This window comes from Melanostigma gelatinosum (genome assembly GCF_949748355.1).
Source record: "Melanostigma gelatinosum genome assembly, chromosome: 19".
In the NCBI taxonomy this organism is placed as follows: domain Eukaryota; kingdom Metazoa; phylum Chordata; class Actinopteri; order Perciformes; family Zoarcidae; genus Melanostigma; species Melanostigma gelatinosum.
In genome coordinates, this window is record NC_136652.1 from 7,721,477 (window position 1) to 7,735,338 (window position 13,862).

Here is a 13,862-nt window from a genome sequence, read left to right on the forward strand (position 1 = left end):
CAACACTAATTCATGACGGTGTTTCTAAAAGCCCTCAAAAAGAAATTGAAACAAGAAATAGTTTTATCACCGAACTCAAGCAAAGCAGAGCATTAACCCTCTAAAGGCTCAATAGATTGTGACTATTCTCAGATCTGAAGACAAAAAACACTCTCTATCACCGTCCGATGACGCCTGCATCTTCCAGCAGGAATCACAGCTTTTCTGAATGGACAAACTCTGCTTAAAGTCTGGCTGGCCTTTAAATAGCTGTGCTGTAAGGCTACGTTTCACTTGTTGGCATGCCAAAAATATAGAACATAATTTTGACTAACAAAGATTTATTTACAACAGTTTGCACAAAGAAGAAGAGGAAGCCCTCAGGCATCATTTATGTCGGAACAAAAGTTTGGGATTATTTCCAAAATTACTGATTGGAAAATACAGTTGTGGATAAATATCTGTATCAGAGTAACTGTTGTTATATTTGTTATATTTTTAAAGGTATAATCCACATTTTCACACGAATAAATATCTTTGCTTTGCTCCTCTCTAACTGGTTTATAGTACAGTAGGGGATACACACAATTGTCAGTTGTCATGTCTTTCTCAGTCTGTCTATATACAGCATATCTCCTTATGGAGGTCAGCCCTGGCTCCATGTTCATACTGTACCTTACAGTTTGGATATTCTGGGTTTGATGTTGGCTGGGGGCTCACTTGCTGCACTGCACTTGATTTAATCCAAATCACCTCATAGCATTCGTGCATGTGTACATTCTGGGTCTGGGCCGCTCTGATGGGGACTGGACTCCAAACAACCAGGACAGTTCTCTAGTTTGTGTTTCCTGCCATCATTGTACTCCTCCTGCTCCCATGAAGACAGTGTTGATGGGAGGAAGAGAAGACACCAGGTCATGCACCTCTGATGATGACGGCACCCGCTGCTGAGAGAGCAATGCATCCTGGGAGGAGAACGGAGAGGGAACGCCAAACATGCAGGGAGCAGATCCTGACAAGGGGTGAGAATGATCTGTGACGAAACAACAGAAATGTATGAGATTTAACTGCTTTTCAACAATTCAAGATGGACTTTATTTCTCTGGTCCTCTCCTCCTGTTTCTTACTTTCACCCTTATTTATTTGTCGAGAAATACAAACTAGACCTGCTCCGGTGTCGGCATCAGTAAAATACGCTCCCGTTGTTTTCCTTCCCGGTTCGTCCAGGATGTTGAGCGGATCGTGGACTTCAGAGTACGTTGACGGGAACGGGCGCAAGCTGCTGATGGTGCTGATGACGGACACGTGCTGGTCAACCAGTGATGTCATGCGCTGGCTGTCCAGGTAACTGCTGTTGCCGTAGTAACCTGCCACAGGAGGAAAGTTGGGCATTGAGTTCCTGTTTTCCACGAACCTTGTTAATCATTTTGTGCAATTTGGTTTGAACACAGAACAGCGGTTAGGACCCCTCACAAGAAAGGGGCCACAAGAAAAATCTGGAAGGTCACCGGATGACTAAAGGAATATATTAAATACATATTTATTTATTTATTTGCAATACTGTATTCGTCCTTACCGCTGTGTCCCGCAGCAGAGTACGTCTGTCCCTGACACCCACCGCCCACGGAGTTAAGTCCAGACCCCACAAAGCCGAACCCCTCCCCTGAGTCCAGAATCTGAGCTGCTGTCTGAGCATCCAGTCCCTGTTCAGTCTGAACCGGATCCGAGCCTGAAGTGTAGCTGGATGCGGGTCGGACCCCAGAGCCGTAAGGCGCCAGGGAGCAGTTAGTGCTGTTGGACGGGTGATGAAGGCCGTAGAGGACGTCTTTGGTCAGGTGTTGGTCGTTGAAGGAGGGGTACCGAGAGAGATGGTAGGCCAGTGATGAAGCCTGAGACTGAACCGAAGCCAGACACTGACTCTGAGTCTGAGGCCTGAAACACAGATTAAACAAATCTTCTGACTTAATAATGACGACAAAATAACTTTTATATGTCAGATTCAATGATGGACGGTAACGGCTCAGTAGCCATGTCAATGTTTGCCAGTACCACAGAATAAAACAAGCACTGTTTGATTGCTGCAGGTTTTTAATCAATAACATTTTTGAGTAGCCTTGAAAATAAAATCTCAAGGTAGCTCATAAAAGTGAAAAGAAGCTTTCACTCTTATTTTAATAATCAACATTCTAAAATGAATAACATTGAATTTGTTTGTTTTTCATGAATGTCATACTTGTCAGTGTGGAAAAGCTTATAAAACAATACGTAAAACCACACTATATTTAGCTACTGCAAGAATAATAACAATGTTGTAGCAACACAGAGTTTTGAATATTATGCAAACTACAATTTTGGGCCAAATTCAGAAGAATCACATTGAATTACATTTTAATATCATGCTGCCAGGGTCCAGATTTAACGACCATATTTTATTGAGTTCATGCCAAAATTTAAATCTCTCATCATTCACCATCTCGTAACATGTGACAAAATGAACCAAGGAAGATGACAACAAGAAAAAGCTCATAAAAAATATGGCAGTATAATAATATCAGGGTAAGAGCCATCTATTATCCAACAATAAAATAATGATTCAATAAATGAAGGGTCATAGGACACACTGTAGATGCACAGCACTGAATGAAGCTGACCTGAGTGCAGGCTGGTAGTTTGAGGCCGAGGAGTTGCCAGTTTGGGGGAAGTAACTAGAGCTGGCCTGAGGTAAGCAGTGGTAGAGGGTCTCTGGGTATGAAGAGCAGGGGCTGGGCTGGGTCATGGTGCTGAGAGAGGACAGGCAGGAGGAAGAGGAGGAGGAGCAGGTGGAGGAAGTAGAGGTAGTCAGGGGTCTCCCCGTCATGGGCCCCTGGTTGATGACGGAGCCTCTGTGCACTAGCGCTGCTGGAGAGATAGGGGGCGTCATGAGAGGGCCGCTGACCTGAGAGTAGTGCATCTGACCACCTGTGAAGAGGGCAAACACACAGGGACAGGAAGTGTTCACATTACAGGATCGGTTTATTTAAAGCTGCGCTGATCAATATTCTCTGCAGCTCTGTGGAGCATTTTAGTGCCTTTCTGCTCATAGTTTCAGTTTTAAGGCCCTCTGATGAACTGTTTTGGTTCACACTCTTCAGCCTCTTTCCAGCAGCTTACATTCATTCGGTCCATTCGGCGCTATAACGTTATATGGTGATAATATGTCAGTGTTTTGTTTTTAGCTTGTTTTGCTGTGTAGTGGCTACTTCTTGATGTGTTAAAGTGGTGAGCACGCAATAACCCGGTGCTTTATTTCTGTTTTACCTGACACTGTGAACCCAGCAGACTCTGTCCCCTGGTAGATGCCGGCGCTTGTTTCCAGACTTTGCTGCTGATTGGTGGAGAGAGACATGTAGGCGTGTTCTCCCATGGACTCATTCTTCACCGATTGGTCGATGGGAGCGCTGGCTTTGTTGCGATTTGCCAGGAAGCAGGAACTAGGAGAGGCCATGAACGCCGCTTTACTCGCATCTGAAAGTGCCAACGTTGACATTACAACATCAACAACGACATCTGGTGAAAACTCACTAAGCCAGTGAGTGTTTGAACAGTTGAGTTGATGTTCATTAATCATTATTGTAGCATCCATTGTGTTGACAGTGGGGATGTAATTTAATTTAAAAATCTATCATTCCTTTCACATTATGTATGGGTCATTTCTGGTTAATTCAATATGTCATAACCCGGCTCCTAGGCTATGACAAATACGGAAAAGGACACAATGGAGGATGGTAAATTATTTATTATAAGGAAGCAAATAAATAGCTTGTGAAGTGTGCAAAAGTTGAATTATTAATAAAAGAAAATGCTCTTGTACCTTTTTCTGAACTGCACTTTAATTTCCCTTTATTCAATCTGATGGCTATTTATTACTGCCCCATAAATGCACAGAAATTGCATGATGTTTGTATTTTATTTTAACTGTAATTTTGACATTTAATATTCTAATATACTGTAATTTATTATTTTCCCTACTCGTGTTTTTAAATTATTATTATTAGTTTTAATATCTCTTTATATGTTATGTAAAACTGCACTCATCATGGTATTTGATTATTCGTCAATACACCATCTGCTCTGTACATTTTAACACAAAAGAATAGTTCTGATATCCTTAATGTAAAAGACGAATTTCCTTTCCCAAACATTATCATTTATTGTATTTTTTATGATTATTTCATTTACGCATCATCTTGGTTTTATGTATTTTTGCAAAGCCAATTACGACATGTTGTAAAAGTGCTGTGTTAATATAATGATCATCCTCCTACAACGCTTGTAACATCTGTAAACTGGTGTTACGTGGGCGTCACCACGTCCCTGATAATAAAAGGAAGATCTTACACAGACTGTAGACCTGCCGTAGATTTGACTTGAGTTCATGTATGTCAGCAGCTGAACATCAGTGTCTGTTGTGATGCTTGATACCTGCATTTTTCATGTATTTGTCCAGCAGGTTCTGCAGGTCCTGCTCCTTGTCGTTGTTGAACTGAGTCTCCAGGGCCAACAGGATGTATTCGTCTAACAGCATCCTGACCAGATGGAAGGAACCTGTCAATGTCCAAAATGCAAATGGGAAAAGAGAGAATTAAACCTAAAAGAGGTAAGAAGATTTTCCACAAATTTCCCGAGACCTTTGACGAGTATCTTCGTCTGTGACCTTTAGGATCAAGCTGCTCTTTGTTTGACCTGCTGGCTCGGAGCTTTAGAACCTTCTGTGTGTGTTTGAGCTCCACTGGGACTCTTCAGACCAAATGGTTCGTGTTTATTCACGTACACATACTCTGTGTGTGCATGTGTGTGTGTGTGTGTGTGTGTGTGTGCATGTGTTTGAACAGAGAGCACGCGACCCACAGATAAGGCTTTGTTTAATCAAGGCGAGCTGGCCATTACAATTTATAGCGCTATTGTAGCAATCTGCTCTGAGCTGGCTTGTACTGTATTAGCCTTGCCTGTGTGTGTGTGTGTGTGTGTGTGTGTGTGTGTGTGTGTGTGTGTGTGTGTGTGTGTTTAGACTAAGTGATGGAGAAGAATGGAACACAAAAATGTATTAGCTGAGTGACATTTATTAATTTCACAATAATCACCATGCTGTCTGTCCGTATGTAGTTTATATATATATATATATATATATATATATATTATATATATTATTATTATATATATATAATAGTGTTTTAATCTTGCATGCTTAACAGCTTTGTTAGCACCAGTTAGACCACATTTTCTCATAAACGTTGTTGCCTCCGGTCCCCCTTTCTGGTATCTTTGAGTTGAAAGTTACACATTATACCATATCTGATATATCAGTTTTAGGTCTGTTTGAATGGGACCAATAGTTTTGTTATTTTACTTCAATACAATTTTGTATGCAGGACTTTTAGGTGCAGAAGAGTATTTTTACAGCGATGAATTGCTATTTTTAATTAAATAAAAGATCTACTTCTTTTACCACCACTGCTTATGGTGTATAACTGTGTGCGTGTAATCATGGTGTTCCCGCAAAAGAGAGCTTCTCTCTCAATGAAATGTACCTGAATGAAAAATTTAAAAAAATATTTAATAATTTGTAACTTTTCAAATATTCTTACCAAAGCTGGAGGCATTGTTGAGCGTGAGGTTGTGCATCACTCTGGCACCAAAGAAACTCCACCTGAGGAGGAAATCCTGAGCTCGCTTCTTCACTGATCGACCGCTCTGCTTCCCGGGCTGATCAGAGACGGGGAGGACAGAGAAGAACAGGCTGCTTGGTTGCACAACAGGACCATTTGCAGGACAAATACCACACAGCACCGGGCGGAACAGCTGTTACCTTGATGACTTTATGCTCCACGACAGAGTCCAGCCACTCGATGAAGGACTCCACTGTGGCGTTCTTTCTCAGCAGCTCCTTCAGCTCCTGAAAGACTGTGATGGAGTCATCTGGGGAAAAAAGCAAGAAAAGACAACAGGAAGAGACAAGTAGCATCATTATCAATACAACAGATTCTCATTTGTATATTAGAGCAACAGAAACAGCTACTTGTTGTAAATAAATCTTTTTTACACATCAGTCTATAGATCTACTGACGTGAATCATCTAATATTATTACATACTCTAATCAGAAATCTAATATAATTTGACTTTCTAGCTCAGTTGTGACCATTCATCTAAATATGTAAATATTTAATTTTCATTGGGTTGATTTGAGAACATACGCCAATCAACAGTGGTGAAATGTAACTGAGTACATTTCTCTAAGTACTGCACTCAAGTAGAATGTTTAGATCCTTCTACTTGACCTTAGTATTTCCATTCCATGCTCATTTATACTTCTAATCTAAGACTTTTTGGAAGCCAGTTATGTACTTTTTACTGCAGTACAATTATTTTAAAACATTAGTTTGTCTTTATTAATTCAAAATATAAATCAAAAATGAATCATGGTGTGTCATTATGGATTGAGATACAGTACATGGCAGTATATAACAAATAAAAAATCAATATAAATCATATTAATTCATGTATAATATACTATATATACTGTTTATTATCCTTTACTTTTGGTACTTTAAGTATATTTAGATGCTAATACTTTTGTACTTTTACCTGAGTAAAATGTGTAATGCACGACTTTTACATTGCAGTAATTCTACTTTTACTGAAGTCAAAGTTCTACTTTCATACTTCTCCCACCACTTTGTCTTACACTCAGAGTAGATGTCTGGGTCCTGGTCTCCGGTAGAGTTTATGCTGAGCAGAGGCTGCGAGCTGATGCTGCCGAGATCCACATTGTCGATATCCAACACCATGCTGGTCACTACAGCCTGGTCGAACAGCGCCGGACGGGCTATCTGCAACAACAAAAAACAATCTGAAATCATTATCGTGTTTATTTTGAGACATTAGAGTATAATGCAATCTGTTCTCTCCTTCAGTACCTGTGCCAGGTGTAAGAACGACGTCTGCCTCTTCAGGGAGGAAACAAAGTGGCGTGCTATGGGGAGCTTCTTGGCTGCAAGGCATTCTGGGAGGTTCTCAAGGGACGAAGCTAGCCAGTGCTCCCAGTGTTTGGCAAAGTTGCGGATATCTGCCAAAAGACTGATAAACAAAATGAATGAATCATTCAGCGTGAAGATTTGCTTTAAATATCTTTATACCCCATTGTAGTTCCAAATAACTGCTTTTGGGTCACAGTAGACTTGTTTAAGACCTGCAGAAAGAGAGTAACATGGCACTGTATCTGATGGGAATGGTCAAAAATCCAACATTGAGAGCGAGGCATCAAGTGGGCTAAAGCTTTCTGTCAGGAAACTTCCTTCCAACACGTTTCTCCCTTTCCAGGAAAGGGAAGGGTTTTAAGGGAAACATACTTCTAACTTTTTAGCAGCAGCAACGTGGATACCACCGGTGTCACAAAGAGCCTCATATTGTCTCATAGTTTTGTTTGTGTATCAGGTGAACGTCACAACAAATTCGACAATAACACATGAGGATGAAGTGACAAACCTTTCAGGCATTTCCTGCATTGTAGCAGGAATCAGAACATCTGTTAAAACCTGAAAGGTAAGAAAAAACAGAGTATTAATCCAGATCAGTGAGTCAGAGAGAGCCAACAGGATCGTCGAGTTTATCCATGTTAAAAGACAAGCTGCAAAGCAGCAGTGCATCATCAGTGATATGATTTTCATTATTTTGTGCAGGGTGATACTCTCTTCGACCAGTTAAATTCAGGTGTATCTTTCTTTTTCCACGAGGTTACATAAGTTACTGGCAGGAATTCAAATGTTTCTTGCTTTAAAGACACTTGGCTCAGGGAGAGTGGGAATTGAACCCACACCTTTACACTTACAAGAATGTGTCTTCAACTAGGACAGCCTGCATGAAAACATTTTAATAATATCTTAAAGCCAACTTCACGATCAACTATTAACACTGCGATGAACTAAAAATGTGAAAGTTCACAAGTGCTAAAGAACGGTTAAAATATTTGGAATAATTTACGGCGTAAAGGTCTGACTTCGGGGGAACTTTTAGACCTGCGCACTCCTGCTGTTAGTCTGTATCAATGAAAATCAACCTTATAGAGGATGGAGTCACAGACGCAGAAGATGTCGACTATAACAGGGTTTTCCAACAGTGGCAGCAGGTGGTCGGGCATTCCCTGCCAGAAATGGAGCAGAAAATTCTGGATCTGAAACAAAGCATTTGAAGAGTTATATCTATTTTGCATGGATGGTAAATTGCTGGGCTGGTTTTAGTCTCTTCAGTGGTATCAGAACAATAAAAATCACCTCCTCAAAGCTGACGTTAATGGCATTGTCCAGGATGCACTGGCAGTGTGTTTTATACATCATGATCAGAGTGTCAACCTGCGAGGAGCGAATGAAGATATGATATTAACTTAATTCACAAACAAACTGTAATGCAACGGCTTATCCCAGCCAGCCCATTAAAGAACTGTTGGCAACGTAATATTGTTTAGAGTTAATACATCTGCCCCATGTAGCATTTTAATATGTCAAAATACATTAAAGTTTAAGATTGATTGGTTTTTTCCCCATCAGAAGGTCTGTTCTCTTGTGTACAAGTATAAGTATGTAACAAGTAGACACTGCCAAGCTTCTATGCTGTATACTGATTTTGCAATTCATCAATGAATCAATATTCATCACGAACCTTTTCCCTGGAGATATTTCCCTGCAGCAGAAGATGCTGAGCGTTGGGGAAGTCTGGGAGCAATGTACCAGTTTTAGAACTCAAGGAATATTTCCTGGTGAAACCTCCCTGAAAAATACAACAAAGTGAGGCCCATTTCTTCCTTCAGTTGATCTTAACTATGGATTTTAGTAACTTATCACCCTCTGAAAATCTTGTTTTTGCTGACTGCCAATGATCAACTTGCAGCAGTGAAATAAGGCATTATGTCGTAAAATCACATTATACTCGACAAAATGCCGTACATTTTCTCTACATTATGTAACAACACATTTTATAAGAGCTTCAATGCAATATTAAATACATCTCCCTGCATTTTGTAACAAACGTTTACATATTACGATGGTTATTTCAAAATGCAGGAGTTGCCATTTTTTATTAAAATGTAATAATACATAATTATTTCATGTTGCTGTTTAGTACAAAATGTGGCAGATTGTTACAAAAGTCCGGGTGTTATAATGAAGTGAAAATGTATTACATCTTGTCTAGTTATTACATGACGTGGTGTTATAACGCTATGTGTTGTCACATGCAGTGATGTAGAAGTGTACTCCAGGACTCTGTGACATCACCGTGTGGTTACAGGTGCAACAGAACATATTTCACAAAGTATTCTCGAACTAACCTCATTCTTCAGCTTGCTCCCTGAAAATCTGTGATCAAAGAGAAACATATTTGATAGTTTAAAATACAAATACATCAAGGAACAAAACATCCGTCATCTGCAAAGGCTGAGACATAACAGACAAATATGAATTGTGCACTAATGATGGCCATACAAACAATACAAACAATCAACAAGCAAAAAAACATGGAGGTACCATATGATATGCAAGAATCATGTCAAATATTTTGTTACCTTGTCAAACCTTTTCCAGAATACACAGAGTGATAGTAAGCGCTGCTCTCTTTGATGCCAATTCCATAGTAATGATATCTGTATGAAGTACAATAACATTTTGGAGTTTGAGGTTACATGACAAATTCTTTGCAAAAATTCGAAATAGAAGAGCATGAGGTTAGGATTTGTTTTTGTGTGTGTTTACTTAGAGTGTCCTCTGGTGCCCAGTCTTCTTGTTGTTAAAAGAGGAAACTTCTGTCGAATTGTCTGATGAGAAAAGTTATATAAAGTTCTGATTCGATCAATCAGTCATATCATTGCGAATGGATCAATATCTGGAGTAAACAGTACCTTCATAATGTACGATATGTGATATTTTAATTACAGTTTTCAACAGAAATCAGAAAGTATAAACTTTGGAAGACATTTTAAGACTTCCTGAAATATACACATACTCATAACAACAAAGAGACATGTAACGGAAAGCACTGTACCCTTAATTGACGAGGAAAAATTTATAAGTCAATGAAATCCGCAGATAGATACCTTTTTCAGATTTTATACAACACATTTTCTGATTTCAAACACACACACACACACACACACACACACACACACACACACACACAACCACCTTTCCAAATGTAGCAGCACAGGCTGGCTCTAGTTTCTCCTTCCTGCAGAAGTCCAGGTAGTGAGCATAGAGGATACATCGAGGCAGACACACGCCTTCACACACAATATAATTCTCCTCCAGCCTGTTGAGACACATCAGTGAGAAAAACATGGAGTTATCACAACAATATCGGAGAGATCCACTGAATACAGGAAACGCTAATACCCACAAGAAAGATAATACTAATGGACAGATTTACTTTTAAATTTCAGAAGAAAAAACAAACAAAATAGAAAAGTACTTCACATCAAAGCAAATAAAAAACACAGCAATAACTAAATACAAATTCTAAAGGAGAAGTACACAAATTAGAATAATAACCCAAGATAATAACCCAAGATTTTCAGCGGGTGATAAGTTACTAAAATCCATAGTTAAGATCTCTGTACTAAAACCTCTCTGATTTTGCTCTGCTTCACTTTATCAAAGTCAATCTTTGCAGAGAGACTGTTCTGTGATTTGGGAGCGGTTTAAACTTTCAGCCGCATCATTCAAAAGAGATAATCATGCTTTCAGTGCTTTTTTTTTCAGGCGAACCTGAAACTTTTCAATTTGAGCTGTGTGCCATCTTCATTTACTCTTAACCAGTAACATATACACTGATATTTACACATCTGAACAAATCTCACAAGTGTTACCTTCATTATAACATCAACATTATTAAAATAGACCTTGTAGTTGCAGAAATACACTCTTTTTAGTATGGGTATGCAATTTTCGTGCAGAGGCTTAAAAAAGAGGGTTAGGGCCCAGAAGGTCATGGACATACTGTCCCTTTACTGATGCAGTAAAGAACATCTTCCAGAGCTCTTACCACTGCAGAGTGAGTTGTGTCTGTTTCTTCTTGTCCTTGATGATCTGACTGATGGTCTTCCTGGAGGACGAGATGCTCTGTTTGATGGTCAGGTCCGAGTTTAAGTCCACCAGGTCCTGGTCTTCCTCAGAGGACGGTGTCTCATTACTGTCCTCTGCTTCTGAGAAAACACACAGACAAATATAATACATAGATCACAAGAGGCTTAATTTCAACACAACTTGACCTTTTCAGTAAGGTTTACAAAGACACTGGTCTTTCTATCACTGTCTAAAAGAGAGCGAGACAGCTTCTTCTTCTCGAGCGTAATTTCTGCTAATACCTTCTTCTTCTTGGATTAGTTCTGTGAAGTGATTTGTGTTTTCTTTTAACACTTAGATTGTTCACTGGTCTGCCCGCACAGTAAACAAAAAATTGTATGAGCAATAGGATATAATACATATTACTCTATATATATAACAATATATATACATGTACTGTACATTTTGAATGTTCCTGTGTTCAAAGGGAATGTTTTAATTGTTTGTTGGTGCAAAAACTGCAACGCTAAATCAAAGGACACTCCACAGTAAGAAAAAGACAAACCTGTAAATAATACTCATTTCAAAATTTGTAAAAATACATATGGTAACATTTTGTGTTGTGTTCAAGAGCTCATATACCCAAAATAGGGTCGAAGCTTTTAGAGCAAATGAGGTGTCGATGAAACATTTGATCCATCTTTGTGGAAAAGTTTCACAACTTAGAGTTGTAACATTTTTGCTGAAATGCTGCTTGATATTAGAAAAACAGCACTTTGTGAAAATCCAAAATACAGTGTGTGTGGTATTTAATAGCTCTATCAATAACAATATTGTGTATGTCTGCCTTCCTTTTTGTGCATGTCAAAATTGTTTGTTGACAGCACTGAAAACCAGAAGAAAAGTCCTTTTTTGCTCTGTTTCAATTTTGCAGGATACATGTTTGTAAAAACCAAAAAAATGGTGCAAAACTGTTGAAATTAGGATTCATGTTGATCTACATCATTTATGCAAAAATGAAGTATCTGTCTTAATGTAAAGCTGCATTTCAGAATCAGAATACCACCACAATACTATCTGACTGACCTCACAGATACCTCTCACTTTAGTCATGTACAAATCACATCTTCCCTCCTGTTCGTGTGTCTTCATCATCATCATCCTTATTTTCATGTCAAGGGCCAAAAAAGTTTGTGGAATAAAATGAATGGCATCTTTTTGTTGTAGCACCACCATGTGGTCAGTTTGTGTCACTTATTTTTTTACCTGCGCAGATTTGAAACGTAAGCACAGAAAACGTTCAGACTTTGAGTGAAGATGAATTCGAGAAAACAGGAGATGATGATGATAATGACGACTTAAGAAGGAACATAAAACAGTGAGACTTCAGCTTTAATGATCTGAACTTCCAGCAGCAATAAGTGATCGAGAATGCTCGTTTCATTACCTGATTTGATCCCGGAATCATCCTCCTGATGGAAATGTGTCTGCCCGTTAAAGTCTGTGCGTGTTTCCTCTGGTGAGCTGCACAAAGTCTTGGTTAGAGAGTGTATGAGAAACCCTCCATCTCTGGCTGAACTCTCACTGCTGCGTTTCATTGGCATAGTCAAATTAAAATAAATGTTAACAAACAAATCAACCAAAGACAAAGAAAAATAAATCAGGAAGTCAGCCTGCTGTGAAAAAAAACTCCACTGCAACTCATTTGTCCTTAAGAATGAATCTTCAAGCAGTGTTTTTAGATCCCAATTTAATTTAAGTCTAGGAAAAGATTAAAACGATCACAAAATACCGCGTGAAGCTTGAAGGTTTTTTGTCCAACCGACGATTTGGAAGCTTAAGAAAAGTGGAAACAACTGCACTCTTGTTAAACCTGACGGAGCAACCTGAGACTAATAAAGCCGTACTGTGGAAAGGCAGAGCTAATGAACCCGTGGATGCATTCATCATATTTACAGAGGACTGGGGCTAATCCAGGTTATTAATGATTAACAGAAAAACCCTCATCCATCTGTCCATCCATCCATCCTGCCTCCCACACTCAGCTGGCCCTTTATACAAAGTTGTATATGTATACAAAACAATTGTCTAGTGTACTTTTACTTTATTTAGGTAGCTTTGTTATAGTTTCAAATACTTACAGGAGGCTATAACTCTAAGATAATGTTACATATGAAGCTGCGTCCACCACTAGAACTGCAACTACTGAATATTTTCAACATCAATAAACCCTTTGATTTGTTTTGTATTAATTATGCAGAAAGGCCACTTTCGATTGATGAATTAATTGAATTTGCATTTAAAATGAGCCACAGCGTCAGTCAGTGTCATATTTGCAAGTCAGATCATTCCGGAATTGTCAATATTCGTATTTAAAACATTTAGCCTGGACCTCACAGCAAACAGACACGTCTGACCGGAAGTGAGAACAGACACGTGTTGCAGCATTGAGGAGCTTTCACGTGACAGGTCGCACACATGAGGCGGAACAGCAGGTAGGACACAGTTATGAATGTGAGAGAGCTCACTTTAAACGGAAATATGTCCGTCATTGACAGTAATGTGAGATAAAAACCGACCATGACGTAAGGTAACCAAACTAGGAAGTTAGCTTCAGCGTGGCGTAGCGTTAGCATAGCAGCACTTGTTCTTTGCTAGTTTTTGCCGCGAACTCCTGCTGACATCGTCATGAAACACTCGGAGTCACCTTTGGTTAGTCCGTCCGTCCTCACGTACCCTGTGGATTTAAGGAATCGTGCGTTTGCGAAATATCTACATTTTTCATGAATTGTGTTTTT

At 39.2% G+C, this 13,862-nt stretch overlaps 1 protein-coding gene across 1 annotated transcript; it reads right to left on the minus strand.

Moving 5' to 3' along the window:
* Positions 1-833: 833 nt before the first annotated feature.
* Positions 834-12,668, minus strand: rfx6 (regulatory factor X, 6; the record flags this gene model as incomplete). Its single annotated transcript, XM_079290973.1, has 20 exons — positions 834-1,012; positions 1,146-1,346; positions 1,556-1,911; positions 2,631-2,937; positions 3,277-3,483; positions 4,441-4,563; positions 5,604-5,721; positions 5,825-5,934; positions 6,702-6,846; positions 6,934-7,093; positions 7,502-7,551; positions 8,073-8,186; positions 8,287-8,364; positions 8,672-8,779; positions 9,339-9,366; positions 9,573-9,650; positions 9,760-9,821; positions 10,189-10,312; positions 11,045-11,204; positions 12,512-12,668. The coding sequence occupies 20 exons, from the start codon at positions 12,666-12,668 to the stop codon at positions 834-836; spliced, it is 2,865 nt and encodes a 954-aa protein (XP_079147099.1).
* Between the last annotated feature and the right edge of the window lie 1,194 nt (positions 12,669-13,862).